The sequence below is a fragment of the Ictidomys tridecemlineatus genome, chromosome 14 (assembly GCF_052094955.1).
Source record: "Ictidomys tridecemlineatus isolate mIctTri1 chromosome 14, mIctTri1.hap1, whole genome shotgun sequence".
In the NCBI taxonomy this organism is placed as follows: Eukaryota; Metazoa; Chordata; class Mammalia; order Rodentia; family Sciuridae; genus Ictidomys; species Ictidomys tridecemlineatus.
In genome coordinates, this window is record NC_135490.1 from 60,475,795 (window position 1) to 60,497,524 (window position 21,730).

The window sequence follows — 21,730 nt, forward strand, 5'->3', positions numbered from 1 at the left end:
AGGATATATGAACTTAAAGGTATTTAAAGTAGACCCAACAAAAAAAAAAAACAGACTATATGGAAACACACCTACATGATAATAATTATTGGCTTAGGCTAGTACAATTACAGTGGAGTTTGTTGCTGTGTTCTTTATAAGTTTCCCTATTTTCAGGTTTTCTTAATTGGGTATACCATTAAAATAAGAGAAAAAAAAACAAGAACAACAACAACAACAAAAAAAAACACTAAGCATGATATTTTAAATATGAAATGGAAGTTCTTCTGAAAATTTGAAGTCAATCAGATGGAGATGTGTTGGTGAAATAGTGACCCACTGGGCCCTAGAGAGGGAAAAACTAGTTGCAGAAGCATAAACTGTTCGTGAGTCTACATTTTAGGGGCACTGGTACGTAAGTAAGCATAGAGCACCAAATGGCAAACAGTGAATTGGTAGGCAAACCCTAAGCAGGACCCGCAAATGTTGATTGGCCAGGTGCTGTGGCACATGTCTGCAGTCCCAACGACCCTGCAGGAGGATCATAAGTGCAAGGTAGCCTGAGCAACTTAGCGAGTCCCTCAAAATAAAAAGTTTTAAAAAAGAAGACTGAGAGTTTAGCTCAATAATAAAGTGCCCCTGGGTTCAATCCCCAGCGCCGAAAATAAATAAGTAAATACAATATAAAAAATAGAGTTGTTGGAGGTACTCTTTGATGCCATCATCATTATGCAAATTCATACAGTGATTGATTCATGACCCTTTTAAGGTCAGCATAAGTCCTGCTCTACGTAAACGGAAAGACAACTTCTTAGGCAGTATTCCTAACTGTAAAAAAATATGGTCTACACTTCAATAGCTTTCTGACAAATTTCAGCAGCATTAAATTCAATTACACGAACAAATACAAATCTTGTCTCATACTCTTAATGAAAGTAGTTGGTTATTTTCTTAGCGCAACGATAATATTTGTAGAAATGTTGCCTTCCTCCACAGAAGATAAACCTAACTCCTCTTTAGAAAGCAATTTCTCTCATAAACTGGATATATACCTCTGGCATTTTTAGTCATAACATCTTGGTTATTTTAGAATAGATATTTTTGTTATGATTGTTAGCAAAGAATACCTGAAAGAAAAAACACTGGAAAGAAAACAACCAGAGAAATAGATTGTTTAAACAGATTTTGATAGCTCTTTCTGTAAAAGGATTTGCAGGAGCCCAGTGGCCCCAGGTTTCTGCTCTCTGGGACTTGAGAGGAACGGAAGAAAGGTTTTGCAAGTTTGTTGTTGGTGAGGCTCTTCGCGGGGTGTGTGACTGGGCTGTGTTGGGCACTCATGTTATTTTCTCAGTCATGTTACATCTATATTCGTTTCCTGTATGCCCCCAAAGCGGCTGGTGTCTAAATGATTCCATTAATGGGGAAAACTGGAGACTCCCAGAGTTTTAAATTTTCTCCAAATCTTAGGTGAGAGTTCAGCAAATTGAAAATTAGAGTTCACTGTGTAGAAGTCACCTCATTTTTATCCCTTGATTTGCTTAAAAAAATCATACATGCCTGAAATTGAGATCCTGTCCTTTACACAATGTGTTTTTCAATACTTTGTCCTGCAAAACTCAAATGCTATCATCCCTCAGCATCCACAAAGCATTGGTTCCAGGACTTCCATGGATACCAAAACCTATAGATGCTCAAGTCCCTCAGGTAAAATAGCATAATAGTTGCACATAACCTATACACATCTTCCTATGTGTGCTTTAAATTATCTCTGTATTACTTATAATAACTAATATAACATGAATGCTATACAAACAGTTATACTACATTGTTTTAGTGAATAATATTTTTTGATCTGAGGTTGAATCCGCAGATAACAGAACCAAAGGATATTGGAGGGTCAACTGTATAAGGTAGAATCCAGTCAGCCTTCCCTGAATTATGACCCCCCTCCTACCAAGTCCTATCTCTGCATCCTCCTTCCTTCATTGTAATCCACAGACTGAGCCTGTGTCCAGCTCCTTCCATTCAGACTCACCCCCAGCATCTTCTACCTCATTTCCTAAGAACCAACACAGAGCTCTTTCACATTTTTACCAGGCACCTAGTTTACAACCTCCCTTAACCTCTGTCTCTAAACTAGAAGCTGCTTCTTCCTAGGAAGTCAGAGCTGAAATGTTCCACCAGACATCGAATATCCAAGAGCTTAAATAAAATGTCCTGGAAGTATTAAAAAGGAATGATCACTCGGGACATCCTGCAGTTTTGAGAAATACCTATGAGCTTGGCAGAGCCCAAAGACATAGAGAGATAGCTTGGCCTTCTGGGGTCACTGTCCTGGCTGTCTTTAGCTTTGAAATTCCATGTTAACCAATATGGCTTATCCACCTCTACCTAGGGTTTGAGTCTATAACTGCTCTCTAGGAAGCTGGATAGAAGTCAGAACTTTAGATGAGGTGTGCATTTTCTTAGAGTATGAAATTGTAGGAAGCACACATTCCCTTTTAGCTTACTGAAAGCGTCCCAGACATTGTCTCTTGAGGAAATGACCGTTCTCTGGGCTACAGGCCATTTAGCTTCCTTGGCAATCCTCGTTCCCTTTTGAGTGGCACCAAAGTATTTACAAAAACACTAAAAATAGGAAATGCCTTCCTACTTCCCCCCTCCCTTTTTTTTTAATCTGGGATGAATTTTTTTTCCATCTGTGCCAAGAAGCTGCTGAGATCTATGTTCTTTAGCTTTTAATCTTGTGATTAATCAGGAAAAGGCCATTGTATCATCTTTTCTTTGTAATGTCACTGGAAACTCTATTTTCATTTCATGCTGTCCATCTGTCATCCTAAACTTTTCTTGGAGTCCACAGAGCTGGAATGCATTGCTCTGTTTCTTTCATCTTTGCCTCGAAAGCCACCACTTTTCCCTTGCTTTCATTTCATGGGTGTAAGAATTGGATTTGCTGACCCTCCATCACCTCCAACACGCAGAATACAGTAGGATTCCAAACAACATTTTTATGCTTCCAAGCAACATCTTTAAATTAAAGTCTGCTCCATTTTCCTCTTGACCACACATTTCTATTGCCCCTTTCTGAATTACATCCCTGGTGTAGCAAGGTAATGACTTATGGGAACTGTAACTGATACAATTAATTCCAATTCCAACCCTGGTTCCCAGGGACATGGTTCTGTGGCATGAATCAAAGACACCAAACAACCCCCTGTATTCAAGTTATCTCACGTGGCTATGTTTTCATATTTTGATAAGCTGTGAGGCTATTCTTTGTCTGCACTGAATGTACCCTCTCTCTCTTGGGAGATCCAACTTGTGTTCCTGGTGAGCCTCCAAAAGGACACTCTGTACTTTGCATTATGAAGAATGGTGTCACTTTCCCCTTCAACATTCCTGTGCCTTCTATATTTTCAGGCTGGAAACAACTACCATAATGAATCTTTCCAACTTCCTCCAGTAGTCTGCGCCTTTGGTCAGTGCTGTAGTTTGGATCTGAAAGGCTCCTAAAGGTCTCAGGTGTTGAAGGAATGGTTATCAGCCTATGGGGCTATTGGAAGGTGGTGGAAACTTTAGGAGATGGGACCTAGTAGAAGGAAATTTGGTAACAAGCTGAGCCTTAGAAAGGGATTTGGGGATCTAGCCCCTTCCTGTATTTCTCTTTGCTTCCTGACTGCCAGGAGGTGAGCAGTTTCCTCTACCCCATTCTCTCACCATGATGCACTGTGCCTCCTCCACAGGCCCATCTAGCAACAGGACCAAGTAACCATCCTCTCAATCTATGAGCCAAAATAAACTTTCCTTCTTATAAGTTAACCATCTCAGGCATTTTGTCACAGTGACAGAAAGCTGACTTACACAGCTAATTGTAATATTTAAGAAATTATTTCAGTTAACTTTTTGTACATATATGTGAATAGTGTTTTGCCGAAAGCCATCTTTACATTCTTGGAAACGTAATAAGTTACTTTACCTGTTTCCATATAATTTGTAAAGAACCCTCATATACATTAGACTTATTTAATCTCCACAGTAATATTTTAAGGAAGAGAATTTTGTACCAAATTTTAGACCAAAAAAAAAAAAATCTTAACAGTGGAAACTCCAAGAAGCTAAAACTGCCTAACCAGGACATGCTAATCAAAGCTGGAATTTGAACCAAGAATGTCCAACTTCAATTCCAAAGCACATGGACTAAATGATGCTACTTTTCCTCGATCTAGGAGAATAAGAAAACAGCGTTCTGACATTGTATTGCAAATTCTGGCTGTTATAAGCAAGTGCCTCTGGAATTCCTCTGTCGTAGCACCAAGTATTAGGCAAGTCAGGATCAAATTGAGCAAATCTTAGAGGTCTGTGGGGGTAAACTACTGTTAAATTATAGCATTGATAGAAGGAAGCTTGGGAACAAGGCTGAATCTTCAGAAACAATTTGAGCCCCATGGCAGAGTGTAGGTGTACTCAGGCATTGAGGTCCTGCCTGCAGGTCTAAGCTTTGCTGCTGCTATGCTTAGACCACAGGTAAATTAATAAAACTCTAAGTGTCTCTGATTTTTCATCTGAAAAACAGTAGTAGGTACTTGCCTGCTTTGGAAATGTTGGTATTGTATGCAACATAGCAATACAGTGATACCGAATTCTTAAAGATGATAAGAAGAAAAACTCTAATTGATATATTTATATATGGATATATAGCATGTTAAATTTTATACATTGATAAAACATTTTTATCTTCACATTAACCTTGAAAATAATAATATAATCATCCTAATTTTGTAGCTTTGATCAGAAAAAACTTGTAGGTTTGCCTTAGGGTATAGCAGGACTGGACACAAAGCAAGATTTTCTAATAAAGTGTTCCTTATGCTGCACCCCTCTGTTAGACAGCTTTTGGTTGTAGTGACATGGTACTTGAGATAATCAACTTAAAAGGAGGAAAGATTTATTTGGGCTCATGGTTTTAGAGGTTTCCATCCATGGTCACTTGGCCCCATCACTTTGGGACTGTGGCAAGGCTGAAGGTCCCAATATTCCCTGCAAATGCACCCCCTCAGTGAACTACTTCCTTCAGCCAGGCTGCACTTCTAAGTTTCCATCACCTTCCAAAAGCAGCAGCCACTCAGGGACAAGCCTTAAATCCAGGATCCTGGAATGTTTGGACATTCCAGATGCAAACTATAACAATCATACTCCACCTTACAGCACAATTAGGCTTTTTATTATTCCCAAAGAGTTCTTGATGAAAGGTGAAGACAGGGCTTATGCTTAATAATGGGAGTACACCACGAAATGCACAGAGAGGGTGCCAAGATTTGGGAAGACAAGGATAACATTGTAAATTCAGTGTAATTACAAATCAAGTATCCCTTATCTGAAATGCCTGGGACCAAAGTATTTCAGATTTTAATTTTTTTTTCAGACTTGGTATTGTTTGCAGATTCCTAAGATATATAATGGTGTATCTTGGAGACAGGATCCAGATCTAAATGCAAAAATTTATTTATTTTCATATACACTTTATACAGATGGCCTGAAGATATTTTGACACAATACGTTAGCGTGCCTGTCTTTTGACTGTGACCTGGCACCTGAAGTCAGCTGTGGCAATTTCTACCCGTGGTGTCATATCGACACTGAAAAAGTTTCAGGTTTTGGAGGACTTTGGGCTTTCAGATTAGGGATTCTCAGCTTGTACCACTGCAGTAGTGGATTTCACAGAAAGTAATGGGAAAATAGAATAGGGCTTTTAATGCATTATAAGAGTAGACTTAAAGAGGAGGAGGTGAAGGAAGAGTTCCTGGAGATGCCATCTGAGCTCAGTCTTAAAAGATGACAAGAAGTTGGCCAGACAGAGAGGTATCAGGGCCCCAATGATTTCTGTCTCCCCAGGTGTATTTTCTATAGCTTTCCACAGGGCGACAGGTTTGGGTGTGCTTTAGGAGTCGCTAAATCCAGAGGTTTGCCTCTGCTTCAAATTCTTTCTAATGCCCAAACATCACGTTAAATAGCTTCCTTCCAACTCCCTCCCAGGCCTTGCCACAAAGAGTTTGGTTTCATGCACAGTCACAGAGGGAACTCAGAGACATCACGGGAATAGGGAGTAGAGGCCACACAGAAAGGCAGTGGCAAGAAACTGGAGCTGCCAGCAGTGTGTGCTGGTGAGAAGCCTTGGACTGGGTCAGTGTTAGATGTGTCCTCCTTTTCTAAAGGCCTCTGTGCAGTGAGGAATCCAGGAGGGATTCTTGAAAGAAATGGTCTCATTTCCCAAATTTTAATTTGAAAGATTTGGGGTGGTTTCTGTTTTTTGTTTTTACTTTCCTCAGAAATCTTTGGAGGGAAAGAATTTCATCCTTTCTAATTTAACCAAGTACCAATCTTTTTTTTTTTTTTATTAAATGAAATTAAGGTATCCAAGAAAGGGTGTTTAAATATTAGCTATCTCAGTGCACAGACCCTCCACCCATATTATTGTGAGAAGAAGATATGGATATAGCATACTCTTCTTTTTTTCCGCTCTCCAAGCTCTCTTCTATAGCCCGCCCCACCCAGAGGTTACAGAGTAGAGAACTAGACCAGAAAATTATTACAGGGAGTTTGCTTCTGAGAAGCAATAAAATGAAACCAAAGGCAAACATTCATTTCTTTTTCCAATTACACTGTCATGTGGATATTCCTGACCAAATGCTTATACTAGCATTGGAAATGTTGTCACTAATTTTACAACATGACATGCATTTTGGAATTGGGACTTAGTCCAGATGGGATATTTCAACCACTTTTGTCTTCTGTTTTTTTTTTTCCCCCAATTGAATGGCATGTTCTGTTCAATGGGAACATTTTGCAGTAAGGATTGGGAAGATAGAGATTTCAATAATATAAACATTATCTTTTCTAAGGGTGCTTAGATGGCACCAAAGTTTTAAAGGCAGTGCATAAAATAAAACTAAATACTAGACTTACAAGACAGAAAAAGTAGCTCTGGAAAAGGAAGAAGATAGAATTTCTTTGCCAACAATGAGCTCACAAACACTACTTCATGGAAGTAGTGAAGGCTACTTCTATGGAACAGCTTCATGTGGCATTTATTGCATAGTAAACTATTGGGGGGGTACTTCATTTCTAGAAGAGTAAAAAGAAATCATGTATAAATTCATCTTTTCACAATAAGATTTAAGGACTGGCCAGCTGGCCACTTTATTAATAGAAATGGAGTTTTTATTATATGAATCTGTTTGTAGTAAAGTATTTTTATGTCAAAATATTTAAGGTCAAAGTAAAACTTTTCGTCATCCTGAATAAACTTTTCCTGGGACCTCTGATCCTCGGAAGATAAGAAGCCCCTGCCACCAGGCTACTACTGTAAGCATAGCAGTCCCTCATCAAACTTTGCCTCTTGAGCTCTGAATAACACCTGCCTTCCACTCTGCCCTGATACTAGGGGATTAGTCACAACATTGTAGCAGGAAAGAAAGTCTGGTCACCCTTCCGGGTTGATTTGCATCTGTGTTTGCCTCCCAAACTTGGAGACAGGGTGTATGTCAAACCATCCCTCTACTCAGGCAAAAAACAAAACAACAAAATCATACCTTCTCAGCCGGGCTTGATGGCACAGGCCTGTAATCCCAATGGCTTGAGAGCCTGAGGCAGGAGAATCAGAAGTTCACAGCCAGCCTTAGCAATTTAGCAAAGCCCTAAGCAATTTAGAGAGACCCTGTCTCAAAATAAAAAGGGCTGGGAATGTGGCTCAATGGTTAAGCACCCCTGGGGTTCAGTTCTCGATTCCAAAAAGAAGAAAGAAAAATTGTACCTCTCAATGCAAAGAAAGTTTTAGACTTGTGAAATAGTTTCCACAATTGGTTTCTTGCACTCAATTCAGTCAATAACCACTTATTTGTATCCATTACTCTAAACCAAGCAGAATATAATACCATATAAAGAAGGTGGGAGAGAAAGTGGGATGGATAAATGGATGAAAAGATACTTACGGATATATATAGACATAGAACAGGGTGTGGTATTTGGAATCCAGTGTACTTCTTCTGGATTCCTGGAACTGACAAAGTTCAGAGGTGACTAGGGGAAAAAATCCAAATACCCCATCATTTAGATGTCAGGAATTTTCCAGCTGTAATGCTAAAATCAATTCCCCACCTCCTTGCAGAACCTACAAAGAAGTATTTCATCCTAATGCAACCATGCTCCCACCCACTCACTCTCATACCCTCTCACGCTCTATTGATGTAAGAGTGGGACTCCAAGAGAAAGAGAAGTTACATTTTGGAGGAATGCGGGTACCAAAAATGGCTGTTCCCTGCCCTTTCCAAAGCCCAAAACCAAGAGCCCCAAGACAAACACTCATAAAATTGGGGTCATCTGCAGGAAGTGGACACTGATACCTGGTTTTCTCATTGTTTATCATTGCATTGACTCTGCTTCCCTGTGCGACCAGGGAACAGAGAAAAACAAAACTGAGAGGGCAGGGCAGGGAGTGGGGCAAAACCTAGGAGAGCAGGGGCAAAGAACACTTTCATAATTTCCGAGTCTCCACATTCTAAAGAGGTAGAGAAGATGAACCTTGGCCATGAGTTATGGGCCAGGGTGAAAATGAAAACCACAGACTTGTCAGGGCCACTTCAGTGTAAGTCAGAATGCTGCAAGTTACAGCTGCTGCCAGCAGAGAGCCACTTGACAAGTGTAACTGAAATGCACAAGGAGCTCCTTACTATTGGCAGTCTAGTCAACTGCACTCACCCAAAGGTCATTGAGACTTTTTCCAGTCACCACCCATCTGTACTGAGCCCATTAAAGATTGTCTTATTGTTAAAAAATCTTTGAAATCACCCAAGAAAAAGATGGCCACCTTGCCACAGGCATTTAAGTAAGGAGAAGATACGTTTTCTCTTTCCTTCCTTCCTACGCAGTGCCACAGAGACCAGCTCAAAGAAAGAATGCATGGGAAACCGGCAACCCCTCCCCCTTCTGCTGACCAAGCCTCCTGAGCTTCATGCGGACACATGCTTGAAGGTCCTGCAAACATGTCCGTGGGGATTAGGGAGGAGGGGTGGGATTCTAAATCAGATGAAAAAGTTTTAATACTAACAAAAATGAGTCTTAAAAACCAAATAAACTATTATAATAATAGATGCCACTAAAAGGTTATAGAAGCAAAATGAAATGGCTTCAAGGGACCCTGCTTTAGCGGGTGGCTCTTCCACACCCAATTGTTAGAGAAAAGTAGGAAAACTAAACTCATCTACTACCATAATAGATTAAGCCAAATAGGCAAACCCATTTACTTAAATTAACAGCAGAATTGCAGAGTGATGTGTATGATGACAGATGCACAAATATTATAACCAGGAATGAAGGAATGAACCCTGTCTAAAGGCTCAGAGAATATCAGTTGACCTATAAACTAAAAGAGCTTAAAGGACATGCAGTTTAGGGGAGTAGGATGTGCAAAGAGCCAGAGGTATAAATAGTCTTGTGTATTTTGAAAACTAAGCAAAAGTAAAACAAAATATGCAAGGAAAAATTACAAAGAGGCTAACGCATAAGGTCTATGTTAGGCAGCATCACTTGTTATCTAAGAGAGACCAACACTAATGGGTAAAGATTGACAGGTGAAGATTTGATGGGTAAAGATTGACGAGACTGGACATTTGGGAGACTTAGTCATATTCACCCTTTAGAGATTATCTTTGGCTTCATCGCTACTGCCTGAATTCAGTCCTTCAGGATACAAGCACCCTCCTTGACAGCACAGCAAAAATATGTCTCGTTTTGTTTAGCACAATTATTAATGGTGTTCCTTTCCTGCCTCAAAAGTGTGTCGATCCGGACAATAAATTATAGTCTCTCTACTTATGAGTGTCCTTGTCTCTAGTCTTGAATGTCTTAAACCCCATCCTCTAATCCTCTCATTGCTATCACTGGGGATTTTGGAGAGAGACTTGGGGGAGAAAGTTGGCAGGATCTCTGTGTTAACGTGGGGTGAAGGAGATGAAGGAGTTGAAGATAATGCCCAGAAATCTGACTTGGGAACTGATGATTAATTAGCAGAAAGAGATTTGCCAGCTGAAGGTCACTTGAGGGTTTGTGATGATAGTTACCCTGGGAGCAACTTTGGATTTCCTTTCAGGGATCAAATATAGCACTTTGACCTACAAGAAAAAGGATAGGGAACAATTGAAAAGTAAAATGGATTTTTAAAAGACTAAGTAAATAAAAGGGGAAAACAATAGTGATAATCAAGAATCAAAAAGACAACCGCTGAATCAAAATCCTGCATCCAGATTCTGGGCAGAGGTGTGACAGCTGCTCTACTTACCTGTCAAAGGGCATGATGTGGAGTACGCTTGCACACTCCACTCAAGGTGAAATCTCTGCCTTTGCAGAGAAGGATCTACCAACTGCATCTATGAACTGGTAACATATGTCACTTGTCAGCAACTCAATGCCAACATAAGCATTGGCTTTGCAGGGAGAAATTTGAAAACTATGGGAAATACGATGACAGGGTAGAATGAGAAGAGCACAGGAATACAGAAGGCTTGGGCTCTGGTGGCTCTACCAGCAGCCTGGATGACCTTGTGCAAATGTTCTTTTTCTCCAGATCTCATCTTTTAGCATCTATAATTTTATATATTATTAACTGTTTCTGGATTTGAATCAGGTCAATATAATAACTTCATATCTGAGAAGTCCAGTGCAAACTGTTAAGTGCATGTATTTATTGATTTATTTTATTTATTTTTATTTTTGCAGTTCTGGGGATGGAACCCAGGGCCTTAAGCACAGTAGGCAAGCACTTTGCCATTGAGTTACGCCCCCAGTCCCTAAAGTGCTACTTAAATGTTACATTTTGGTATTTTATTCATTCTTCATTTTTTTATCTTTTAAATTTTATTTATTTATTTATTTATTTTGGTACCAGGGATTGAACCCAGAGACATTTAACCACTGAGCCACATCCCCAGCCCTTTTTCATATTTTAGTTAGAGACAGGGTTTCACTGAGTTGCTTAGGGCCTCACTAAGTTACTGAGGCTGGCTTTGAACTTGTGATCCTCATGCCTCAGGCTCCTAAGCTGCTAGAATTATGTATCACCACACCTAGCATAATTTTTTTTGTTTGTTTTTTAATTACATAGGTAATGGAAATTTACTTTAGTTCTGTTCCAATGACACAGGATTCTTCCCTTTTTAGTGTTACCACATTCCAGATTCAGGAAAGATGCATTCAATTACAGCAAACATTTTTGCAGTTCATTATAAATCAGGATCTCTGTAAAGATACAGAGAACTCCCTCTAATACCATTAACTCTGCCTCTGATTTTCATAGCACACTGGCCTATGACTTATACTTCAAAGGTCTACTGTATGAGTCCCACAGTGGACTCTGAGTAGGCGGGTCCTTTCATCAGTAGATGAGTAACCACCTGAGCAGGGCAGATGACTTATGCCTCCTGGAACAGCTTTGTCCTGTCCCCTTTGCCTGGATTTCCTTGCAAGTTAGGTCGTAACAGATGGAAATGAATGGATTGTCCTTGTCACCATTTCTGCTCAGTAGTCATTCCTGGATCCAAATCCTATTTGTTGTTCAAATGAGTTTTGGAAAGTTTTATTGGACACACAAAATTGATGGTATAGACCTACCCTTTCCAAGATATTGGCACTAATTACCTCTATAACAGGTATGAGAGCTAATGAAGAAAGGTACTTCCTATGTAACAAAGCAAAAAAGAATCATTCTGCTAGTGCCAGGGAGTAAATTGCTACCATTTGAGACTTACATTAATTCTTTCAGGCTACTGCTATGCAGTGTAATAAAAGGGGCAATTTATCAAATGGTATCTTAATGACCTAGAAGGGTTAATGCACCTTTAGTGGAAGATTATACTCTTTTTCCACAGTAAAATCATGGTGATTTCTTCACAGTCATTTAGGTTAGAATATAATGCCATTGTCCCCAAAAAGTAAGAGAAAAAGATTAGTGGAAAAAACAAGGAAAGGGGAAAAACAGAAATAGAATTCTTATATTGTCATTTTAATATCTGCTTCATGGAGGGAAAAGAATTTCCCCCAAATCATACTCTTTGCTTTCCCTTCTACCTCATACCCCCTCAGTCCAAAAACACACCTAAATAAAAATTGCCATCATTTTAAATCAAAGCACATTTGGGACCCAGGTGAGCTCACAATGGGAAATGATTGGAGTGGTCAGGAAGAGTCTTTAATTAAAGACTCCATTGACAAGATCACAATGGCTCTGAGTGTTGCTAATAGATCAGAACGGAAGGTCCACCTTAATTCAATAAGAGAAAGTCACTGGTCCATGGGTTTGATTACACATTGTAAACGGACACCACACACTGTAATTATTTTTATTTGTATGCACCCTCTCTTTTATTGCCCATGCTGGAACTAGAAATAACCTGTCCTATTAAGATATTTAATATACATCATCCTTTCCACTTCATGTAGTTATAGCCTAATAAAAATGCCAGGAGAAGAAGATACCAGCCCACATTGAGGCTGCTGCCATACTTTCTATAACAATCCTACACCGCCCTTTGCAAAATTGCACCATGAACTTCCTGTTTATCCTGTGTTATAATCTGTAAATGAAACCATAACAACTTCCCAGGACTCCATAAAGTTACATTCAGATCTGGAGCCCTGCTATCAGTATAACTCAGTGATAGAGGAATTGCCTAGCTGTGTGAGTCCTGCGATTCATCCCTAGCACCATTAAAAAAAAAAAAATCAGAATTGAGAATACAGAATAGGGGCTTAAGATGCTGAAACACTGAAGATAATCCAACGCCAAACAGATACCTTGACCAGGTTGCTAAGTGTCTGGGAGACTCCAGTGGACGGAGGCTGGGGGAATGCAGCAGAGGGTCTCAAGACAAGAGAAGCTTGGTGATAAGCCAAGAATGGCTCCCAAAGTATGTCCACATCCCTCTCCCTGGAACCTGTTGATATTTTATCACTTTATCTGTTTCAGGAAAAAAAAAAGAACTTGATAAGTTTAAAGACCTTGAGAAACAGAGATTATTGTTGATCATCAAGGGGGAACCCCATGCAAGGTTCCTTCTAAGAGGAAGACAGGAGTATGAGAGTCAGAGGGCTGAAGATGTTCTGTTGCTAGCTTGAAGAGGGAAGAAAGCACCTTGAGCCAAGAACCTCCAGGAGGGGTGCAGACCTGCTAACCCCTCTATTTTTGCTTTTAGCTCAGGGAGACCTCTGAGCTACAGAACCATGAGATAAATTCGTCCTGATCCAATAAATCTCTGATGCAGCCATAATATCAAACAGAAGCAAGTCTCTATCTTTTCCATGTTATCTACCACAAGGCCCCCAAGGCATTGTCTGCTCTCTATGACTGTAGTCACAACAACACTCATGCCAGTATTTTCCCTTAAGGTTCCAGGTTCAGGGCTGTGGGTCTAACTCAGTGATAGAGGAAATGCCTCCCTTGTGTGAGTCCTGGGATTCATCCCTAGCACCATCAAAAAAAAAAAATCCAGTATTGAGAATATGCGCCAGGGAACATATTCCTTTTCATTCCATTTTCCACCCGCATCCCTTCCCAGATTTACCTCAGAGTTGCGCGGTGTGACCTTAGGTAGGGCATTCCACCCCATGCAGTTCTCCTAAACAATGAAGGTGTTGGTCCTGATTACTCCTAGGTCCTTCCCCAGCCTAAAATGAAATGATTCTATGAAATTGGATTCAGAGTTTTTCCAGAGTAGTTTGTTTTCCCCACTCAGAATGTAAATGAATAAACTACACAGCAGATATTAAAACATGTCACGGTGGCAGGATGCATAAATCCAGTCTTCTCCTTCCCCCATCTCTCTCACAGGGAGCCATCATTTCACTTTTAAAACAAGCTCAACACAAGCCCAACACTGCATGAAAGATGAGGCTCAAATTGTATCTAGGAGCTGGTGATTTGCACATGATTTGTGATTCCCTTAGTATATTAATTGGTAAACACCCGATGAATGTGTGTGTAAACGAAAGCCATTTAACATATGCAAACAGTTTAATCTCTCAGTACGTTGTTGCTCAAATTTCACAAATTCAGATACTTAATTCCACTGTGTATGTCGTTTCCCTCCCACCTCACCCCACCTCGTGCCATCCCCTTCCTGTGATCCTATTTTAGATAATACCATGCGGGTGACCCACATCTTTAAACCCTTTAATAGTAGAGGCATATGCTTCTGTCCTCAGAGAATTCCACACGTTGCTGGTTGTAATCCCTGTTCTAACTGCTCCCTTCCCTGCCCCAACTAATGGAACATAATGGCTTGATGAGCTATGTCATTATTCCCAGTTACTGCTAATCAACCTGACATCCTTGCTTATGAATATACACAGAATTTAGAAAAGAGGGAGACAGAGAATTGTCCCTGGGCAGTTGAATTTTCTGTCACAGTAACATCAGACCAGGCTTCAATAATGAGCCTTTCTACTTGACCAGCATCCAGATTCCATTTTGAAAGCCTACCTTTGCTTGTCAAAACAACAGGCCCTCACTGCATGAGCTGTTGCCTTCCACATTTCCTCAAGAGTCCCACAATGCTTAAATGTTAGTGACAGGACCTCTTTGCATGTAGGGAATGCAACCATGGGTTCCATGCCTCTGTTGTAAAACTACTGAATCCAGATCTTCTTGGGTAGAGTCCAGAAATAGAATATTAGGTAAGCCCCCAAGGAATTCTGAATCATCTTCCAGTTTTAGAACCACTTAAAGATGAAAAGCAAGCAGTCTGTTATGATAAAGGGAAGATTTTACTCCACTCCTTATCCTCTATTCTGCTCCTCACCTTTTATTCTCCCTTTCCAGATGTCTCTTTTCTTGGATAATGCATAGAAGTTACCAGAATTAAAGTCCTCAGGATATGTAGTCATGGTGTTAAGCTGGGCCCATGAGAAAAGGCTGAATTTCAAGGGCTCAGCTATTCCTGAGGTCCTATGATATCATTTTCCTGAAGATGATCAGAAATCCCTGGTCAGAACAGATGAGTAGAAAAGGTATCTGACTCCAAGAAAACCAAAGAAACCCTAAACCCTTGATTTTTATACACAGCAGTCTTAGCACCCTAAGTCAAAATCTTGAGATTTTAATGGAGAGAAAAAGAAAAGAATTGTTTAAAACTATGTCTTCTTAGTAGAAAACTGTAGGAGGCTGGAGCTACCTTGCTTTTTGAACTCTAAGACTACAGCTTCTATCTCTCTGCCTTTTATGTCTTTCCATTAAAATATGATTTAATTATGTATCGACCCAGGGCCTGAGAGAGTAAAACTATCATTACTCTCCTGCCTGGATTCCTGAATGATACTCTGGCTAAAGGTGATCAAACCTACATTAATCTATAATATAGACCATAGGAGGAAGGCAGGGAATGGTAATTGCCAAGTGCAGCATGGCAGACAATAGCAACAATGAATTCCTCATCTCAAAATTCAGAAGTAGGAACTGTTTTTTTGTGGGTTTTTTTTTTCTCCTTGAAGAAAATGACATTTTACTAGTTTAACATCAGGTTAAGAAATATTAAGTGCTGAAGCAAAATGTAGGAAGATATACCTCCGACCTGCCATAGGTAACAGTTGTAATACCCATACCTTCTTCAATATCAGCACCCCTTTCATTGGCATTGGTGCACAGATGGGTGCAGGAGTGTTAGTTACTACATGGTGTGGTTTGGACCATCACCAGGACCAGCTGCGTTACCTCCATCTCCCTCCAGTACATATTTTAATACAGTAGTCAGTGGCCTTGCCAATTTCATTGTCAGAATTCTGGAAAAATAATCTTCATTCATTCAAAAAATTATTTTATTGTGATATAATTTTAAACTTATTTCATTGTTGCAAGAACTGTCTAAAGAATTCCTTCCTCTTACATTTACGTTCATGAATGTTTACATTTTATCATATTTTCTGTATTTTTCTCTCTTTACACATGGTGCGTGCACATGTGTGCGCGTGTGCGCACACACACACACACAGAGTTTCTTTTTTAACCATCATGAACAAGATGCCCTTATATAATCTCCAAAACAAGAAATTATATAACTACAGCATTATTATAGGAATCAGAAAATTAACATTGAACATTAAGTAGTATTGAATAGTATTGATAAAGTCTCCACACACCAGGTGTCCAAGTCACGTATTTTATAGAAAATGAAAATCCAAGTCCATTAATTAGATTCAGTCGTCATGTGTCTTTAGTCCCCTGTAATCTGCAATGGTTCCTGAGTCTGCCTTTGTACTTTATGACATTGATGGTTTTTCAGCAGCGTCCACATCAATTATAGTATAGAACTGGCTCCATCTGAGCTTGTGTATTTCCTTATGATGAGAAGCTGGTTGTGCTCTTTGGGCGGGAATGTCACAGGAGGGATGCTGCATCCCACTGGGAGCTATATTCCGCCCATTCATCCTGTTCTTGGCAGCATAAATTTTGATAATTTGCATTAAGTATTGTCTACAAAAATTCTCCATTGTGAAATAATATTTTACTTTTTGTAATTAGCAAGCACTCTATGATGGGTTGCTTTGAGACCAAGCACATACTTCTTTCTACTCTTCAAACTTGCTCCCAATAGGTTAATGTACATTTATGATTTATGATTGAATTGGATATTAATGTGGTTGATTGCTAAATGATGGTTCTCTACATTCATTAGTTGGTTTTCTATTGAATTAAGAGTTTTCACATTCATTTATTTTCTTCAGTGTATTTTGTGGATTCTTATATTACTCAATGGGTTGTAATACTTCTTTATTATTATTTACTTTTTTACTCAAGGTGTTTCAGATTTGATCACTGGAAACTACTTCAAACTGGCTCCTATGTTCTGTCAAAAATATTTTGAGTGTTTACTACCACTGTCTATCAGGCACTAAGGATACACTGATAAACATTTAAAAAAAAAAAATTAACCAGGCATATTAGTCCACACCTGTAATCCCAGCTACTCTAGAGTCTAAAGCAAGAGCATCATAAGTTCAAATACAGACTGGGAAATTTAGTGAGTCCCTGTTTCAAAATAAATTTGAAAAAAAAATTTAAATGAGGGGTTGTTGGAGGTACAGTTCAGTGATAAAGCATACCTGGGTTTAATCCCCAGTACTGCACAACTTAAATTGAATTAAGCTAAAAATCCCAGCCTCATGGAGTTTAAATTCTAGTTTGTGGAAGTCAAAAAATAATAAGCAGGGGCTGAGGTTGTGGCTCAGTGGTAGAGCGCTCACCGAGCACGTGCGAGGCCCTGGGTTCGATCCTCAGCACCACCTAAAAATAAACAAACAAAATAAAGGTATTATGTCCAACTACAACTAAAAAAAAATAAATATTTAAAGAATAGTAAGCAAATGGTATAGATTTAAGAAGTAAATGTTGTGGAGAAAAGAAAAGCAAAAAGCAAGTTTGCTGAAATTACTAGGGCACAGGCAGGAAAACTCATTAGTAAGTGTCATTTGCACAGAGACCTAAAGGACACAGGGGACCCTCATCATGTGGATGTCAAAGTGTCCCAGGCAGCACCTGCACTCTGGAGCAGGGGGAACAGAGGCCATTTCTTGAGGCAAGAACACACTGGCATTTTTAGCAGGGTGGCTTAGTTGAGGACAGACTCTGGGAGGCAAGGAAAAAGCAGGCAGAACAGTATCATTGCCATTTACCTTAACTGCCTATAATGCACATTACAAAGGTCTTGAGTTTTTGTTCAAATATATATTGATATAATGAGAATTTATTGAATTAATTATCCACCGCAGGGAACAGATTTCCTATAGAAGTGACCTGGCTCTGAAATTATCTTTTTCTATGCACACGTAGGATTCAAACTATGGGTATATGCATATATCCCTGTCATAAGAATTGATACAAATAACAAAGAAAAAGTTAACAAGGTCACATGCAGCAAGGCTTTTCAACCTGTAGACCAGTCTAGGGTATGTGATCTATATAGGTGTTCATGTTATGGTCTTAAAATCACTGTTGTTATTAATTCATAGTATCTACCAGCTCACAACTATTTTAGGAAAACATGTCACCTTTTTTTTTTTTCTCCCATCAAGAACAAGGATACTGCTTTGTCCCATATTATATAACATGAGAAAATTTAGCCAGTTGTGGTGGTGCACATGTGTAATCCCAGCAACTTGAGAGGCTGAGGCAGGAGTAACACAAGTTTGAGACCAGCCTCACCAATTTAGTGAGGCCCTAAGCAATTTATCAAGATCTTTTCTCAAAAATTGGAAAAAGGAATGGGAATGTGGCTCAGTGCTTAAGCACCTCTGAGTTCAATCTCTAGTATCAAAAAAGAAAGAAAACCTAAAATGCCATCTATGCTTTCCTTGCAAAACATCATTTTTGTCTGCACCCGATTAAAGCCTAGTCACTTCCAGCCCTCTGTTCTCAAATGTCCTCCATCTGTGACCACACTTCATCTAATCCCCTCCCCACTTCTTTCCTTGGGATAGCACAGGGGCCAACAATTTGACCAGAACATCTCCTAATAGTAAAAGAGAAGAAAAGTACAATCTGGTCACAGAGGGGAGCCTGTGAGTCAGGAATTTAGGGCTCTATTCCTACCGTCCCTTTGATTGATTTCTCTGTGACCTTATGCTGCTAACACCTGCCTCCACAGGTGTGTGAAGGGCTTTAATTAATATTTGTAAATCTCCCTGATTGCCACAGATAGAGGGTGGCAGAAAAGGGCAAATTATTATTAATCATGGGAAAAAAGGGGGAGAGATTAAATTTTGTTCCTTCACCAGAGAGAGGCCTACAGCACAGATACTATTTTTGGGATAGAAGGATTAAATATAAATCCTGATTTACTTACTTTGCACTTATGGAAATGTCCAGTGCCTGCTTAATGCAAAACTCCTACTTCACGCTCTTCCCAATCCTCAACACACAGGGCCTCCGACTCCTAATGCTGCCTATTACTGCAAGGAGTCTTGCTATTCATTGAGTGTGAGGGTTCATCTAATTAGCTGATTTCAGTTCATTTGGCATTAAATAATTCCCCAAATTCCCATATGTTTGAACAATATGCTCAACAAGGGGGATGATTCTCTAAAAGCAATTAAATAGTTCTTTTAGGAGAGTTTGTCATCGGTCATTCGTAAGTATCTCTGCTATTCCTGTCCATGCTGAATGCAAGCAGCAATTACATGGAAAGCGCTTAACCCTCTCTAATGACCACTGGCAAGTGTCCACACACAGGCTGCCACTTTGTGCTGGTTACGGAGCACATCTGAATTTTACAATTTTTTTTTTTCAAACCTTGAGTATATTGTTTTAAGCTTTCAGAGAGGATTGGCTATGCTAATACCCTGCTTTCCAATCCCCTCCCTGCTTAAACGCAAATTCAAACATGTTTCTAGCTTAGCTTATGGTTCACTTATAGAGGAAGAGAGGTCATCTTTGGACTTTATGGAAGATTAGACTTTTTGATGGCATCTCCACTGGTTCTTGGGGGTGGGAGAGGGACCATGCAATAATGCTCAGGTCTGTCTTGGATACAGCAGATATAAGATGCTCCTGCTCAGTTATATGCCCTGGCTTTATTGCAGCATCAAATTATACATAATGAGTTCAAGTGTGACCATGACTGACTTGAGAGAGAACAAGAGATGTCAACAAAAGCAATTCAGAAATTAATAACATGTTAGATGCACTCATAGAAAACTGTTTGTTTATACAAGATCTCAAAACAGGTATTATCATTTAGGGCTAAATTTCATTTTATGAGACTGTTCTTTTTTTTTTTTTATCAGAGATGACATATTTAAATGCCCTTTCTAGATGGCAAGGGTGAAAGCTTTGATAATAATAGCAATCCTAGGTCTCCAATAGTATTGCTCATCTGTGAACCCTAAATTATTTTTATTGACTATATTCAATATAATTATATTTCCTACAAGAGAAAATCCTGCAAACAAAAACAAAAAAAGATCAAACAGCTTGTTTAAGAACACATGTGCGCTTAGATGAAAATTAAGTAGACATCTGAGTTTTCACTCTTGCTGTCCTATAAACTACCTCTTTTTAGTGTTTATAGGCAGAGACTGAAAATAAAAGCCAAGGGCTGGGGTAGCTCAGTGGTAGAGCAGTTTCCTGGCCTGAATGAGACCCTGGGTTCTATCCCCCGCTCTGCAAAAAATGGACAAAAAAGGAAAAAAAAAAAACCAAGAAAATAAAAAGGGAGGCATTCAATGAGGTAATATTATTCCTTTAGTTAAATTTCACTTTCTTTTATCTCTTTCAGGACTGCATTTCATTGTAAATAATTCACAATACTGAAAAATCAGAGTACCAGGTTAGGGTGGAATTATTTAAAATTTAAATCTGAAATAGAAAAGTGTTGAAAACATAGAATTATGTATTTGATTATGCACATTTATTACTGTCTCCTGTGCTATCACTGTATAACCTATGAATGTGTGCATTGGCAGAAAATAAATGTTTTCAAAACCAGAATAAACATACTCAATCTGTGTATGTTTGAAATATTGTTTGGTTCCATAATAATTTGTTTTCTTATTTACTTGCATTGAAAAGCATTGCTGAGTGTGTTGTTGGGAAAAGGGAATCCAAGATCACCAATCAGTCACATCTATAAAGTTTGTTATTGATAATGTTATCAACAAGAATAAGGATTCAGTAGCTAATGTTTGACTCACCAGCCAAATCATTGAGTCCACCAGCTCCACCCTATATTCTCAAAGAAGCATTGATCATTTTCTCAGTTGATCAAAACCTAGATTTGGAACCTAGGCTTAAAGTCAGCCTGTGTGCCCTAATGGTACCACTCACACTTATTCTTGGGTGAGCCCTTAGTAAATGAGGTGCTATCCAGAAGTGAGATCTGGAGAGGGATTTGCTTGGCATGTATAGTACCCCACTCTGGAACTAAATTCTCTTTGAAAATTCCTTCTTCTGGCCAGGTTTGGTAGCTACTCAGCTACTCCGGAGGCTGAGGCAAAAAGAGTGCAAATTCAAGGCCAGTCTAAGTGATTTAGCAAGATGTTCTCTCAAAAAGGAAGGAAGGCCTCATTCTTAACATGCTTCTCTCTTTTGTCCTTTTCCCAACTATGAAGCCTGCAGTCAGATGGGTCTGAGGTGCTCCTGAGTCCTGAAGTCACCTGTGGTCCTCCAGATATAATCGTCACCACCCCCTTTGCGCTGACCATTCCACACTGTGCAGATGTCAGTTCGGAGCACTGGAACATTCATTTGAAGAAGAGAACACAGCAGGGCAAATGGGAGGTGAGACACTATCCTTCCTTTTGCAAAAAAATGGGATTTTAGCTCTATAGATGGGATAGATTTCACCCTAAAGTCTCTTACCACAGTGAGTCAGTTGTACAATTTTCAAGCATTTTCTTGTTGCCAAGGAGTTGTTACATGAGTTTCATAGAAGCCTCAGGTATTGACTAATTCTTGGGGGTTTTATTAAAATTTTTTCTGCAAAAAAAAAAAAAACAAGGGAGAAAGATAATCCAGAAGATTTTGTTTTGTTTTAGAATAGTAATTATCTACACAGACAGGTACACTTATGTACCTACACATTGACCCCCATTCCTTCTTCCCAGGGCATGTCCCTGTCTAAATTGACATTACTCTGTACAGTTAAGGAGGAACCTCAAGGCAGGCAATCTGTACTCATAAAAGAAACTATTGTATCAGTTGCTTTTTTTTTTTTAT

General features: G+C 39.3%; 1 protein-coding gene across 12 annotated transcripts in view; it reads left to right on the plus strand.

Annotated features, from left to right (window-relative positions):
- Window positions 1–21,730, plus strand: part of Unc5d (unc-5 netrin receptor D) — a 505,989-nt gene that overhangs the window by 440,960 nt on the left and 43,299 nt on the right. For all 12 annotated transcript variants that reach the window (XM_078031186.1, XM_078031193.1, XM_078031187.1 and 9 more), the window contains one exon: window positions 21,124–21,292. In XM_078031186.1, the coding sequence (XP_077887312.1) occupies window positions 21,124–21,292 (169 nt within the window). The remainder of the gene's footprint in view (window positions 1–21,123; window positions 21,293–21,730) is intronic.